This window comes from Neomonachus schauinslandi, chromosome 10, assembly GCF_002201575.2.
Source record: "Neomonachus schauinslandi chromosome 10, ASM220157v2, whole genome shotgun sequence".
NCBI lineage: Eukaryota > Metazoa > Chordata > Mammalia > Carnivora > Phocidae > Neomonachus > Neomonachus schauinslandi.
In genome coordinates, this window is record NC_058412.1 from 64,939,052 (window position 1) to 64,955,640 (window position 16,589).

The 16,589-nt window shown below is 37.2% G+C and overlaps 1 protein-coding gene across 4 annotated transcripts in view; it reads left to right on the forward strand.

Annotated features, from left to right (window-relative positions):
* Nucleotides 1–2,898: 2,898 nt before the first annotated feature.
* CLHC1 (clathrin heavy chain linker domain containing 1) overlaps nt 2,899–16,589 on the forward strand; it is a 30,874-nt gene continuing 17,183 nt past the window's right edge. The window contains exons 1-7 of one of the 4 annotated variants that reach the window (XM_021701231.1): nt 2,899–3,080; nt 7,257–7,444; nt 9,483–9,616; nt 11,594–11,795; nt 11,907–12,019; nt 12,409–12,493; nt 13,872–13,978. In XM_021701231.1, coding sequence (XP_021556906.1) covers nt 2,904–3,080; nt 7,257–7,444; nt 9,483–9,616; nt 11,594–11,795; nt 11,907–12,019; nt 12,409–12,493; nt 13,872–13,978 — 1,006 coding nt within the window. In that variant the 5' untranslated portion in view covers nt 2,899–2,903. Of the gene's footprint in view, nt 3,081–7,256; nt 7,445–9,482; nt 9,617–11,593; nt 11,796–11,906; nt 12,020–12,408; nt 12,494–13,871; nt 13,979–16,589 lie in introns of those variants that run through there. The other 3 variants (XM_044918812.1, XM_044918813.1, XM_044918814.1) reach the window with 3 other exon arrangements.

A 16,589-nucleotide genomic window follows, 5' to 3' on the forward strand; every position in this document is an offset into this window, starting at 1 on the left:
TGTTGTTTCGTCTTATGGTATCGCTTATCTCTCGAATTCTGCCCTCGTGATCCAGTAGTTGTTTATCTCTCTTTTTCTCAGCTTCTTTATTTTCCATCATTTCATCTTCTATGTTACTGATTCTCTCTTCTGCCTCATTTATTCTAGCAGTTAGCGCCCCCATTTTTGATTGCACCTCATTAATAGCCTTTTTGATTTCTACTTGGTTGGATTTTAGTTCTTTTACTTCTCCAGAAAGGGTTTCTCTAATAACTTCCATATTTTTTTCAAGCCCAGCTAGTATCTTTAAAGTGATGATTCTGAACTCTAGATCTGACATTGTACTAATGTCCGTATTGAGTAGGTCCCTGGCAGTCGGTACTACCTCTTGTTCTTTTTGTTGAGGTGATTTTTTCCGTCTTGTCATTTTGTGCAGAGGAGAATAGATTAATGAGAGAACAAAATGCTAGCAGAGTAACAACGTCCCCAGAAAATATACTCTAAACAAATCAGAAAAAACCTGAAGCAGTGGGAAAAGAAAGGGAAAGAGAGAAAAAAGAAAAAGAAAAAAAAGAAAAAGATAAAGATAAAAACAAAAACAAACAAAACAAAACAACAACAAAAAAACCAGAATGTGATCAAATATGATCAGTGCCACACACTAGATTTGGGGTGTATTTTGGTCTTTTAGAAGAAAGTGCCTCCCAAAATTTTAAAGAAAGAAAAACTTATATATGTACAAAAATAAGGGTTGATATGATGAAGGGATGGAATATGACTGTAAAGATGGAAATTATAAAAAATTTTATAAAAGGAATTGATAAGAAGTTGTTTGAAAAAAGAAAGAAGAGGATTTAAAAAAAGAAAAAAAAAAGGGAGAGGATGTGATCAGGCAGGGGAACAGAAAACACCATATACTAGAGATTTAGGGTATATTTTGATCTGTTAGAAGAAACTATCTCAAAATTTTAAAGAGAGAACAACTTATATATATAAGCCAAAAATATGGGTAACTACTATGAAGGGATAGAATATGACTCTAAAAATGAAAAATAAAAATGTTTTTTTTTTAAAAAAAAAGGGATTGATAAGATGTTGGTTGAAAAAGGGAAAAAGAAAAATTCAAAAAGAATAAAAAAAGAAAAAAAGACAGTTAAAAAAAAATTAACTTTGAAAGACTACAGAATCATGGTAAAAAAGCCATGAATTCTATGTGCAGTAGTCCCCTAGAGCTGGAGTTCTGCCGTTCTCATTGATGGGTAAACTTGGTCTTGGCTGGCTGTTCTCGCTGATCTTCTGGGGAGGGGCCTGTTGCCGTGGTTTCCAAATGTCTTTGCCGGAGGCAGAATTGCCCCGCCCTTGCCCCCTCCCAGCTAAGTAATCTGCTGGGGTTTGCTCTCCGGGGCTTTTGTTCCCTGCGAGCTTTCCGTACAGCTTTGGAGGCGGAGAGTGAAAATGGCGGCCTCCCAATCTCCGCCCCGGAGGAGCCGAGAACTCGGGGTCCCGCTTCTCAGTGAGCCCCCAGAGAAAAGCCGTCAGTCACTCCCGTCTCCCCGGTCTCCAGCCGCACTCCGTGCTCACCCGGCCTGTGACCGCGCGTTTCTATCTCTGGCACCCGACCCCGGGTGGAGTCTCCAAACCCAGCAGATCCCTGCGGCGCACTCCCGCGCGGCTCCTCCCGGGGGAGGAAGGTGAGTGTCCCCGGATCTGCCGCTTGTTGGGTCCCTGCTGGAGGAGCAGGGGCCCGACTGTGCCGCGGATCACGGTTTATGGCAACCCCGAGCTGAGAGCCCGCGCCTGGGCTCCGCCTCTGCAGCCGGCCTCCCTGCTCCGATACCTGGGAGCTCTGCCACACTCAGGCACCCCCGGTCTTTCTGTGGCCCCGTGGGTCCTGAGACCACACTGTCCCGGAGGGTTCCACCCCCGCTTAGCCACCAGAGTGACGTCCCTCGGCGGAGCAGACTTAAAAGTTCCGATTTTGTGCTCCGCGGCTCTATCACTTGCCAGAAGCGGCCGCCGGAGGCCCCTCCCCCGCCGTCTATCCTCCCGAATATCGCCTCGGATTCACTTCTCCGCACGTCCTACCTTCCAGAAAGTGGTCGCTTTTCTGATGAGAGAGTTGTTGCTCTTCTTTTCTTCGATCTCCTGTTGAGTTTGTAGGTGTTCAGAATGGTTTGATCCCTATCCAGCTGAATTCCTGAGAGGAGACGAAATCCAGGTCTCCTACTCCTCCGCCATCTTGCTCCTCCTCCTGGATAATGATTCTTAAAGAGCAATGGAATGTAGCTGCTTGAAACTGTGCTAGAAAAGGGCTGTTATCTTTGATATCACTGATGGATGGGTTTTAGCAGAAGTTCTGACGTCTTACTTTTTAGTTAGTATGTTTATTTTAATGATAAGACTTATAATAAAGTTTATCATAAAATAAATTCATGAGTTGTTTGTAGCTCTCTTGACTATGCCTGGGCCAAGTAGGCACATGGGTAGAGAAGTATCTGACCTTGTTTGTATCATGAGGAGGCTTCCAAACTTGGTAAATTCTGTTAGAAAGTAATGAATTAAACATAAGAAACCATCCAATCACATGACACATAGGCTTGGTTACTAAGAAAAGTGCTCTTTATTGACTGGTGTTTGGTATTTCTATCCCAGAGGTATAGCACTTGACAGTAGGTTAGACCTTTTAATTCATAGGTTGAAATATTTATCTCAGATTCATGGGAAATTTTTTTCCCATGACAAATACACATTTTAGACCAGCTTTAATTTATTATAAATTTATTAGAAATGTCTTAATTTATCTTAAGCTTCAGATCAATTGATGGTCTTTTTTTTTTTTCAGGCTTACCAAAGTTTTGATTTTGTTGCAAAAGCAAGTCGAGACTTAACTCTTCTCTGGTGAACAAGTGTGCGGATTGTGACATATGTCCATCCAAGAAATAAATAAACATGCAGTTCTCCCTCCTATCATTAGTAGAAGTGACAAGGAATTTTTGGAAAGTATGCAAAGATACATAATCACAGAAACTGAAAGAGTGGGCTGTACTGAGGAAGGACCTGCTGATGAATATTACATCATATACCGAAACGTTTTTGATAAGGTATCAAAATGCTCTTAAGATGAGGGAGTTTTCATGGGGTAGAAATGGTCTATCTTGACAACTAATCTTCCTGCCTTAGTAACATCACTGCTTGTTTGAGTACAATTCATTTGTCAATTTTGAGACGTTTATCCAGTGTATTGGGAAGGGATGAATGGGGAAAATACAGTGCTGGATTTCTATCACTAGATAGTTAACGAATGTTTCAATTGTTTTAGCTTGAGTGCAGGCTGTCAGTTTTTGAGCAACAACTTAGTTGTGCCTTCTAACATCATTTTGGCCTTTTATCTAAAAATACCTGATTTGTTAGGAATTAGGCTGCCAAGCAGGAACCTGGTAGTTGTTGTTTTGGGTTTGTTTGTGATACCATTAAAGTGTTGGCTGAGATTTGATCTAGCGTATTAAGTTGGAACACTTGGTGAGTTAGAGGTCTCCATAGGTCCAGTAAACAAGAGGTTTGACTGGACTGAACACTGGAAATAGATGAGTTTAGAAAATGTTATGGCTGGGGCGCCTGGGTGGCTCAGTCATTAAGCGTCTGCCTTCGGCTCAGGTCATGATCCCAGGGTCCTGGGATCGAGCCCCGCATCGGGCTCCCTGCTCTGCCGGAAGCCTGCTTCTCCCTCTCCCACTCCCCCTGCTTAGGTTCCCTCTCTCGCTGTGTCTTTCCCTCTGTCAAATAAATAAAATCTTAAAAAAAAGAAAGAAAGAAAATGTTAATGGCTTTATATAACATTTGATTTTGCTTTTTAAGGTTTTAGAAACACTTGTTTTTCCTTACAAACAATAGCAGTTTCCCCTTTGGTTCTATTTTTTTTTTTTTTTAATCCTTACTTTTTTTAACCCCCTTGGAAGATGCCCTGGCAGTTAAATAAGTGAAATCAGCATCCTTTCCTCCTTACCCAGAAGAAATAATTATTTATCTTAAGAATTCTGTAGACTATTGGTTTCTGAGTAAAACAGCCACAGGCAAAATAGGAACTCAGTCTTTTGTTTAATTTTTAAACAGTATACACTATGAATCTTATTTCTCCTCTAATTAAAAACACAGTGCATCACTCTAAGGAAAAATGAGCACAAAGTAGTGATCTATATACCTACAAGTGGAATTAAGAAAATTGATGAGTATTCATAAGAGTATAAAATAAAGAAACAGTCTTTTCTTTTAAGTCATCTAGAAACACCATCTTTTAGAATTGGTACATTGGCAGGTTAGCTTCATTTTATATGTCATTATGATCAGTGATTTTGCTTTTGAGTCATTAAGGAATGTATTGGATGAATGTTTAAAGGCAGTGTTTTGAATGGTTTCATCAATATCAAGAATTATGCTAAGACTCTACTTACCTGAAACCAGCAAAGGAAAGTTATCATAACAGTGACATGCTTATCTTTGCATGTCCAAATGCTGACACTTGTTGGAAGTTTTCTTACATGAAGAGTTGTCTGCTTTAAATTAGTATAGTTCTAGTAAAGTCATTTTGGAGGTGGTGTTGGTTAATTTAATTCTTAAAGAAGACATGGGAATAAATAAAAGATAATATTTACATCTATAGTCCTTTTCTCCCTACCTCCCAAGATTTCCATGTGTACTTTCTGTCCGTTGTACATTTGTGCCTTGTAAAGAATTCTATTCTTTAGGACTGAGACGGTGTCTGAAATAGAAATTATTTGGCACTTAGAGAAACTTTTCTTCTAGTTTCTAAAGATGATTGGTCTTTCCATTTTCTTTCTTTCTTTCTTTTTTTTTTTTTTTTAAGATTTTTATTTATTTATTTGCCAGAGAGAAAGCGTGGGAGAGAGAGAGAGGGAGAGAACAAGCAGGGGGAGCGGCAGGCAGAGGGAGAAGCAGGCTCCCCGCTGAGCAAGGAGCCCAGTGTGGGACTCGATCCCAGAACCTGGGATCATGACCTGAGCCGAAGGCAGATTCTTAACCCGCTGAGCTGCCCAGGTGTCCCTGATCTTTCCATTTTCATGTTATTCTAGCATATTTGCTTGTTAATAAACTATTAATGACTGCTTTCTCTAATCTTCCTTCTTTCCTTGGAAGGATCTAATTAGGCAAAGATGAAAGTATTAACTTGCATCTCTGAATACTTGGAATCAGAGCAAATACCAAATTCTGCTTACAAACACACATAGAGGATTTTAGCTAGTGAACCGTGCCTGAATCAAAGCAAAGAGGACCTGAAACTCCTGTAACAAGAATTGAGGGTAGGTTATAGAAAGAGCCAAAGACTTAGTAAGCAAGGCAGACCAAAGCTAGGAAGAGTGAGCTTCTACAGAAATAGGTGAATTATGGAGGCAACTGTCCTCTGGAAATGGCTGGTTTTTGTGCTTCTGGTAGCATGTACAAATAGCCTCTGTCCATATATAGGAGCTGAGGTGGAATGACTACCCTTCCTCTTCTCCCCCAGACCCCTGTACTTACCAAGTCTCTTGAGTTTAATGCAAACCTGACCCTCAGACTTGAATGATGTAGAGCCAGGAAGACCGTATGAAAGAGTTAAGTGGGTTGGCTATAAGAGAATAAGGGATCACGAGGACTGTGGCAAAATAAAGAACCAGTTCAGTCTAAAGCTCCAGCTGATTACTGCCATTAAGGAATGGGGGGTTCATGTTGGTAGATTTTTCAGAGTTTTCAAGAGAAATGGAAATACAGTTTTTGGTGAAATTTCCTACATTTTAAAATATTTTTGTGAGTCAAGCAAAACTGGATTCTGCCTGTAGCATGCCACTGTGCTTCCTTTACTTCTACGCATCTCCTGTGCGTTCTCAACGGTTCCCATTCGTGTTCTTCTGAAATCTGTGTCTTCTAGCAAGCAGGTATGGGAGCTGATTGTGGCGTCACTACAAGTCCGTTTTTTCTCCATTACGTTTCCAAACTATATTGGATTGTTGTGGCATATCCCAGAGGTATGTGAAGTGGAGGCTGGCCAGGAACAGTGGGGTATTTGATTTGGAAGACTGCAGACGAATGGCCTCTGTTTCATTAAAGGTTCCTGGGTGGCTGTCCTCCTGGTTTGGGTAGATGGGTAATATGGTCATGTCAAAAAGACAACCAGGATCTCCCACTCACATATCCTCTACTGGTATTTACCACTGATCTGTAATCTGCTTGTGCTCTTTCTTGATAGACCAGATCTCTTCCAGACCAGATAATTTTTTCAAGATACTGTTTAGCTAACAGAAAACCAGTGGGGGATACCAGAGACTAGAGATGTAGCTGGGATAGACAGCATAATTATAGCTTTCGGAGAAAATTATGGATTGATCATATCTATTCCCTATACATATTGATCCCTTCTAAAAGCCTCATGTGCAGAATTTGGAAACCATAAATATTTATAATTTTTTGTTTTTTAATTTACTTAAAATGCTTGTTAGTTATTTGTGCATGGGTAGTGCATACACAAGATAGGCAAGAAGGAAGGAAGGGAGGAAGGAAAGAAGGAAGGAAGGAAGGAAAGAAGGAAGGAAAGAAAGAAGGAAGGAAGGAAGGAAAGCAAAAGAAAAAAAGAAAGGAAAGCCAATAAAGAAGAATATACAATGGAAAGTCAGGTCCTTTTCACCTCAGACCCTGCTTCCTCTTTGCTTCTGTGCAGGCACCCACTGTTTCCATTTCCTTTTATTATCCTTCTAGAGATATTCTGTACTTACACACACCATTGGAAACCATGAATATGTAGCAGGTTTTCTATAGTTGCACTTGACATCTTAGCAATAATAATGCAATTGGGGAATTGAGAATATTGATTAGCCAGTAGGAGCTGATAGGTTAGAAAAAGAGAGAGGTGAGAGGAATCCAGGATTTTAAGGTCTGAATGAAGCCAGAGACTAAATTTGGAGACAGTAAGGGATGATAAGCAATTATATTTCAAAGATCTATAATTGAGATAATTAAACCTGGTATTGGTTTTAACTGACATCATATCATGTACGTGTTCATACTAAGTAGAGCAAAAATATTTAAGTTCATAGTATTGTAATGATTCACAAAGTGCATATTCAGTAAATATTAGTTGTCTTTAATACCCTGGGTATTAAAATTTAAGACTTCTAACTGCTCATCATGTTTCATTTAAGAAATAATCTACAATGCTGTTTGCAAGGCTTTTGTTCCATAGTCTTCTAGAAAAAAAATTCAGTACCATAGGCAGAAAAATCATGTTTCAGGTAATAGAGTATGTCACTGCATACAAATCCATTCTTACTTCGATCAAAAAAGAATATGATGCCTTTATTGAGACAATGAAGGAAGGCCAAAGAACTGCATTTTGTCTTCATGGAAAACTTAAAGCTTTGGCAGCAGAGCCCACAGCATTGGTGTATCACAGGAAAAGAACAATCCAACTTGAAACAAAGTAAGTATATTAGTAAGTAGCCCAAAAGGTGATAATTGTTACTTGGTTATATTACCTAGTTAATGTAACTATAAACAGTGGTTCTTAGCCCCCCAAATCCCAAGCACTGTAAATATTAAGAGATTCTCAACTAGATTTATCATAGTGAAATTGTCAAAGATAAGGAGATCCTAAAAGTAGTTACAGAAAGAAGCAACAATTCAGTACCCTCCATTCGGTGTTGTAGCATATATCAGAATTTCTTTCCTTTTTGTGGCTGAATAATATTCCATTTTATGAATACACCACATTTTTATCTAATTATCTGTTGATGGATACTTGGGTTGTTTCTACCTCTGGGTATTGTGAATAATGCCACTATGAACATTCATGTATAAGTATCTGAGTCCCTGCTTTCAATTCTTCTGAGAGTCCATTTACTTTTTTTTTTTTTTAAGATTTTATTTATTTATTTATTTATTTAGAATGTGAGCAAGGGGAGAGGGAGAGAATGAATCTCAAACAGACTCCTGTGCTGACTGCGGAGCCTGATACGGGCTCCATCCCTTGACCCTGAGATATGACCTGAGCCGAAATCAAGAATCGGCACTTAACCAACTGAGCCATGCAGGCACACCAAAAGTCTGTTTACTTTTAACATACTCTTCTTCCACAAGCATAAGTTTTTTGGATGAAAGCCAAAGGGTATTTTATTTCCACAGTCCCTCTTTCATAAATACTGCAGGCTCTTACTCAGCCATCTGTAGGTACCTGGAAATCTGTATAGTAATCAGATGTGGGTAGCCATTCTCTACTGACAAATTTGTTTTTAATTTGCTAGAAACTGACATTTATATATCTAATTTATTTTAATCTGTTATTTTCCTCCCAGGGCCAACATATCAGTGATAAACTAGGCAGTGAACTTCAAATAATGCTTAAAAGAAATTGATATCTACCTCTCGGTCTTTAAGATCCCCATTTCTGGAATAAGACAGTTTTATCTCAAAGAGGTGCTATCCTTCTTCCAGCTCTAGGATCAAAATTACTATTGGAAGCTGAATAATGGCCTCAAAGATATTAGGTCCTAATCCTGGGAACCTGGGATTGTTACTTTATTTGGAAAAAGGGTCTTTACAGATGCTACTACGTTAAGGATCTTCAAATAGGGAGATTATCCTGGATTATCTAGGTGGGCCTTAAATACAATCACAAGTGTTCTTTTAAAGAGCTAGAAGGAGAGTTGACAAGCAGAAGCGGGGGAAGGCAATGTGGTCATGGAGGCAGAGATTGAAGTGATGTAGCCCCAGAAGGCCTGCAGCCCCCAGAAGCTGGAAGAGGCAAGGAATAGATTCTTCCCAAGAGCTTCTTTTTTTTTTTTTTTTTTAAGATGTTATTTATTTATTCTTGAGAGACACAGAGAGAGAGAGAGAAGCAGAGGGAAAAGCAGGCTCCTGAGGAGCAGGGAGCCCGATGCGGGACTCGATCCCAGGACCCTGGGATCATGACCCCAGCCGAAGGCAGACGCTTAACCATCTGAGCCACCCAGGCGCCCTTCCCAAGAGCTTCTAAGAGGAAGCATAGCCCTTTGATTTTGGCCCAGTGATACTGATTGTGGATTTCTGATCTCTGGAACTATAGGAGAATACATTTCTGTTGTTTTAAGCTACCAATAAGTTTTTGGCAATTTGTTATAGCAGCCACAGGAAGCTGATATAACTACAAAAATAATTTTATTTGCAAAGGTAATTTTCAACTATAGGGAATAGACATAGTACTTTGTGGCCAGATTATTATGTTTAACACGTACAAATTTCCAGTAAGGTTGTGAATCGTAGTGTAAGATTTTAATGATGCTCTGAAAGAAAACTGTTCCTCGCTTTTGAGGTTAGTTAACTTTTTACGGGCATTGTTTTGTAAACTTAACACCTAAGTCCATAATGGTTCAAAATGATAATTAGCCAAAATAAAGTAATGATTTAACCTGTTTTACTTTAAATCTTATGATTAAATAATTAACTAGTTGAAAGAAATATAAGAAATCCTTTCTGTTTTTCAGAAAGAGGGTTATTGAAAATAATTCCTCAAAGATTCAATTGCAAATAGACAAAATGAAACAACTTAGGGCAGAATATGATGCAAAAGAAGTAAGATATCATACTTTCTCCAAAGATCCTTCAAAACCTATTCCAGGTACTGTATTTTGTTTAAAATGTTTGAAATTCCAACTGTTTTCAGTTATTACCAATCATACAAATTAGTATATATATGCTGCAATATGTATGTGTGCAAGTGTACGAGGACTTTAACCAGACTTCACAAACAACTTTAGCTCGGGCTCCAGGTCAATACAAGGGAATGAGACAACTTCAACAACCCTGAAAGACTGAGAGAGTTCCAGACTGGCTGGATTATATAAAGTATAAGGGAGTGACTATTAAAATTTGGTTCTTGCATCAGTGTCACGTTACCTGCAAACCTGTTAGAAATGCAAATTCTGGCCCCACTACAGACTTACTGTGTCAAACTCCAGGGATGGGAGTTGGGGTGGGGGTGGGGTGGAGCTCAACAGTGTTTTAGCAAGGCCTTTAGGTAGTTCTAAAGTTTGAGAATCCCTGGTATAATATATGAAAAAACTATAATGTATTAAGTTCTAGTGAATATTGTTGATTCACATTGATGTCAGTATTCACTGGTTCTTTATCTTCAGCTAAGCCGTATTTTAAGAAATTGGAGTATATCCTAGAATTCGTGAGGATGTTGAGAGGTTTGTATGATGCATGGATAGAAGAACTGCAAATATTCATCTTGGAGAAAAGGGAGACTTTGAAAATAGCCAACTGTATTCAAAACTTTTAAGGATTTCAACCAGTTTTTATCCAGAGGCAGAATCAATAGATGGAAATTTTAGGAAGTCAGATTGGGTTTCAATAGAAGAAATTACGTCTTGAAAGTAACGAACTGCTGCATACCAGAGGATTTCACCTCAGGTTGGATGATCATCCTGCATTTGGTGGAAGCAGGGACTAGATTCGTTTTCAAATATAAAATTATGATAATACAACTACGAATAAGATACATATGAATAAGTAGAGAATAAGTCAAATTGATTAAATGCTGAGAGGATTCAGGGTAAGAGAAAGATTAAAAATGGAGTAGGATTAATCCAGGCGGGTTTCTGGGAGAGAATTTTGATGCATGCCTTTAAAGCCAACAATTGGCCTGAATAAGGGAATCATTTCAAGTGGGTGTGAATGGGTTGTTATGAATAATGAATACAGGGGCAAGGAGGGAGGAGAACTGAGGGCTTGGCAGGTTTTATAAACTTCGCACTGGAGAGAATAAACAGATTACCCTGGAGTTTGTTGTAGTAGATTAATGGAATCTTTGGTTAGAAATCTTGGGACAAAAATCATGAATTGTTAGGCAGAAGCTCTTAGTGGTATTGAGTAACAGTGATATTTAAAGGTTTGCAAGGTGTGACAGTGAGGTCATTAAAACTTTTTAAGATGCAGGGGAGCCTGGGTGGCTGTCAGTTAAGCATCCAACTCTTGATTTCAAGATTTTACTTACTTACTTACTTATTGATTTATTTGACAGAGAGAACACAAGTGGGGATGGGGGCAGCAGAAGGAGAGGGAGAAGCAGGCTCCCTGCAGAGCAGGGAGCCCGATATGGGGCTCGATCCCAGGACCCTGGGATCAAATCATGACCTGAGCCGAAGGCAGGTGCTTAACCTACTGAGCCACCGAGGTGGCCTTCGACTCTTGATTTCATCTCAGGTCCTGATCTTAGGATCGTGAGATCAAGCCCCCACTTGGGCTCCGTGCTGAGCATGGAGCCTGCTTAAGATTCTGTCTCCCCGTTCCCTTCCCCAGTTTGTGCACCCCGCCCTGTCTCTCTCTCAAATATGAAAAACAAAAAGCTTAAAAAAACTTTTTAAGATGCTAAGTTTTGGACAATCAGCCTTCATTGATGATATGTTTAAAACTGCTACACATTTAAAATTGTGTGCCAATTCTTTTTATGTTCAGTAAGTTATAAGTTCATGCTATCATTTCTTAATTATTTCTTAACATAGCAAACTGATCTATTTTGCTAAGACTTGCCATTTGAGCACAAGAGTCCCCAACATGGTTTCTCTTTTGACTTGTTCCCTTTTCTCTGTAGGCATGACTCTCCAAGAATCTGTCAATTTAGTTGCTCTCACTAAATACCTGAAACATCTTGAAGATAAATACGCTGAAATTAAACAGGCTATGTTGAAAAAATATGTACCAGTTCAGAGGAAGGCAGAGTTAGATGAGGAAATGATTGTAACATTAAAACGGAGAGATTTAGCTGAAAATCTGAACAAAGAATTACAGTTTCGGTATGAAAGTTGATTATATACTTTTTAAGTTTGAAGCTTTTATTTGTGTTTATTCTATTACTCCAGTATTTGATTTTAGGTTCAGTATACTGATTTTTTTTTTCTTTGTAGTCATCAAAGACTGCAGATTATTTCAGATGCACTTACTTCATGGGTAAAATCTGATATGAGCAGCTCATTTGAAGACTTTGTGGAGCAAATTCAGAAAACTAAAAGTTTACCTGGTAATTTATCTATATTTTTTAATTAACACAAATAATGGAAAACATCGTTTTCCCCCCAGAAAGCTAAAGAGTGAGAATTTTCCTAGGCTGAGCTTAAAGAAATAAAAAATGTTCTTACTTTTGTAATGTCTCTGTTACCCGATGAGTTTCTTCCTTCAACAGCTAACAGATAATTGGTAAATAGTAGATGTGGTAAGCCAAAGAGAGAATACCTAAAGATGTACCTGAAAATACGGGAGACATGAACAGGGAGGCCACTCAGTTTAGGAAGAGGTTGGTGCTGTTAGAAACCATAGCATTAAGTTGCTGATTAATTAAACATATATATATTTATTATTTTCTATTGATTGATAATCTTAAATATCCTGTGGTGCTTTCAGTAATTATAGGTGACGAAGGCATTGTTGAAGAACTGCTTGAAGACGATCCAGGCAAGGCAAAAGAAGCTGAAATTTTGCTTTGCTACATTGAAAGGCAAATATTTTAAAAGCCTTGATTTTCCTTGTTAAAATGTTACCACATTTATTTTTTATTTAAATATTAAGTAAATATTTAATATTTATAAATGTTTAGCATTTATTTAGCATCTTGATGAGCTACAGTCTCTAGATTTTGTATTTTTACAATTTTACTCTAGCAAACAAATTGGAAAATAAACTAGAATTTTAAAAAAATAGATTCTTTGTGTGAAAAATATTAGATGGGTAGTCTAGGAGATTTTTCAGAGGATATAGGTGGCTCACAGTATTGATTTAAGTTTTATTTATATATATATTTGCATTTCCTAGCCATTAGCCTGATGTTATGAAATGTTTTTGAGAAGGCCTTCTTGAGTCAGATTATCCTAACTAATTCAGTCATTTTTTTCTCATCATTTCTTCCTAATGTTTAAGTTACTATATGTAGTGTATAATAGAGGCTTACAGAGACCTCAGACTATTCTTTAAGAGATTAATTTATAGGCTATGAGTCCAATATGTAAGGAGCATATGTAATATTCCTAGTCATATGTTAAACAATTTTTAATTGTGGATTGTCTTACTGATATGGTACAAAGAGGGGCAAAGGTCATTTTGGGGCAGCACCAAAGCCTGTGCTATTTCCTTACACTGTAGGCATCCCCACGTTTATCAGTGTTAGATATGGGAGCAAAACCCTTGTTGAAATTAAAAGTTTTATGTATTTTGCTTATTAGTATTATTTTGGTGTTTTTCTCCTCTAGGGTTTCAAATTCATTTGCAACACTGTAAATCCTGTTTGCCATAGTTTTATTAATTGTGGGGTAAGGGCTGGTTTGAAGACATTTTGCCCTAGGAAGAGGCGTAGAGGCTTAAGTTAACTGAACTATTATTTTTTCTACTTGTGTTACTCTCATAATTAATCAGGAGTTTGATGCCTGGCAGAGTAACATAGGCTTCTGAATACCAAGGACACCTCTTGATCTCCAATTCCGCGTTCTTGGTGTTTCGATTACTATTTCCCCTAGGCTGAATCTCTAAGCAGATTGCTCTTCTTTCCCCTGATATCCCTTTTCATCTGCAGACGATATGAGAGAAAAAAATCTGAGCTTATTGTGAATTCAGTTCAAGTTCTTTCCATTTTCTATGTCTTGCAGTAAGTACTATAGGAATAAAGTACAGGGTAAGGTTCAAAGTCTTCTGTCAGGTCAGAGTTTTATTCTGAGGATACAAAAAATGACAGAATATTACAGAAAGAGTAAAAAAACATCTTAGTGAATGACTCTAGATATAGTTTTTCTATATTACTGTGTTTAGTCTGTTTTAGACATTTCTAATCAGTTTTCTTTTTTATGTGTACTATTATAATGCATAATGAAATGGAATGGCTGTAGGTTCAATGACTTAATGTCACTTGGTGAATATGAAAAGGCAGCTTGTTTTGCAGCAAACAGTCCTAGAAGAATTCTTCAAAACATTGGGACAGTGAATAAATTTAAGGGTAAGCATTTTTCTCTGAACCTCATGTATGTATGCAAATTGTACTTTTTTCCCCTGATAGAATGGAAAGAGTACTGAAGTAGGAGACTAAAGATCTAGGCTCCAGCCCTATCTCTGCTGTTTACTCAGTTTCTTTAGCTGTCACATTGAGGAATTTGATTAGGTTTTCTACATTAAATGAGGAAATATTTCAAGTATACAGAAAAGTGTGGAGAAACGTACAACAACCATATACTCACTGTCAAGATTTAGTAAATGTTAACGTTTTGTCAAATTTGCTCCACTTCCTTTTAAAAAAGCTTTGTTGTTGTAAGTTGACACACATGCAACGCAGTGTATGTATTTACTCAATTTGGTAAGTTTTGACATTTGTATCACCCAAAAGTTCCTTCATTGCCCTCAGTGATCCTTCTCTCTGACTCCTCCTCACCCCTCCCATCTCCATCTCTCCCACAGCTTCCTCTCAGAGGTAACTGCTAGTCTGCTTGCAGTCACTGTAGATTAGTTTGCATTTCCTAGAATTTTACATAAATGGAATTACATAGTAAGTAATCTTTTTTGACTGACTTCTTGCACTCAGTATCATTATTTTGCAGTTCATCCATGTGTTGCATCTATCAATAGTTCATTCTTTTTTATTGTTGAGTAGTATTCTGTGGTATGAACACAAATCCTTTATCAGATATATGATTTAAAAATATTTTCTCCTGGTCTGTGGCCTGTCTGTTCATTCATACTCTTTGAAGTATCTTTCTAGGAGAATTTTTAAATTTTGTTGAAGTCCAATTTGTGAATTTTTTTTTCTTTTATGGATCATGACTTTAATGTTATACATAAGAAATCTGTGTCTAATCTGCAGATTTTTAACTCCTATGATTATGATTATTATTTTTTGGTAAGAATTTTATAGTTTTTTTTTTTTAAGATTTTATTTATTTATTTGCGAGAGAGAGAATGAGAGACAGAGAGCACAAGAGGGAGGAGGGTCAGAGGGAGAAGCAGACTCCCCGCCGAGCAGGGAGCCTGATGCGGGACTCGATCCCGGGACTCCAGGATCATGACCTGAGCCGAAGGCAGTCGCTTAACCAACTGAGCCACCCAGGTGCCCCAAGAATTTTATAGTTTTAAGTTTACAGTTAGGTCTATGATTCAGTTTGAGTTAATTTTGCTATGTGGCGTGAGGTATGGGTTAAGGCATTTTTTTTGCCGGTAACTATCCAATTGTTCCATGATAATTTACTAAAAGGACTTTCTACACATAATTGCCTTTGTTGAAAATCAGTTGTCCTTATACTTTCAGGTCTAATCTGTTTCACTGATCTATTTGTTTATCTTGATGCTAATACTACACTGTCTGGATTATTGTTGCTTTATAGCAAGTGTTGAAATCAGAGTGTTAGACTTTAAACTCTGTTTTTCTTTATCAAATTTAATTTGGCTATTTTGAATCTTTCATATTTCTGTTTAAAATTTTAGAATCGGATTGTAAATTTCTATAAAAAATTCTGCTGGGGATTGCATTAAATCTATAGATAAATTTTAGGAGAATAGACACTGAACAATATTGGATATTTGGCCCAATGAACCCATAAACATGGTATATTTCTACATTTATTTGGATCTTCAAAAATTTCTTTCAGCAGTGTTTTGTAGTTTTCAGTTTTCAGGTCTTTTTTTTAACATTGAAAAATTTAGTATTTTACTTAAAAATTTTCAGACATCTTACAAATATCCAGGAACTCTTCCTTTGGATGTGTTCTGAAATTGGTGAAGTTAAAAGTGATATTAGTATATCCCTATGGTTTTTTTTTCTTCTCCCCTTGACTGGATCTGCTTAAAGTATGGATTACAAGTTTTAATAAAAGTCAAAGCTTGCAATTAAGGAATGCTTAAATAGGTATAATTACCAGCAAAATTGGAAAACAGCCAACTTTTATTACTTTTCTAGGTATGTGGATCTTATACTGAGAAATTCAGCAATATTAGACAGATGATACTTAATTGTTGAATAGAATAAAAAAAAGTCCTTTTATTTTAAAACTTGACTGTATTTTTAAAGGATGAGAAGCTCAGAAATAAATAGAGAGGTATAAATAAAGGAGGGATATACTCAGTGGAGCTTACAGATACAGATAATTTTTCTTATTATTTTCATTCTAAGTGGAGATTTTTGATGTCAAATATATACAGCCTGTTTTTCATTAATTTTTCCTCAAAAAACCCTTTAAATTCAACAGTTTGAAAAAAAATGTTCTTTTACATTTATTTGAACATGAAAAATTTGTTGCCATATACATAATGCATATGAACATATATATTTATAGAGATTGTTTGACTGTGAATTGTGTGTAAATGGCCCATTTCATATTTTTGCATGCACAATTTTCAGTATTCTATCCTAGTGGATGTAATGCAGAGTATATTCTTGTAGCTTTTATTTAGTGGACTCAAAGTCAAGAAGCCATTCCAATAATTATTTATAATTGGATAACTGACTATCAGGTCATGTTACCCTGTATACATACATCATGAGTAATGACACTGTACATTTTGAGTGTTAAACTGTTAACTTTTGTAAGTCTGAGATTTAAATTGGTATATATAAAAGTAGC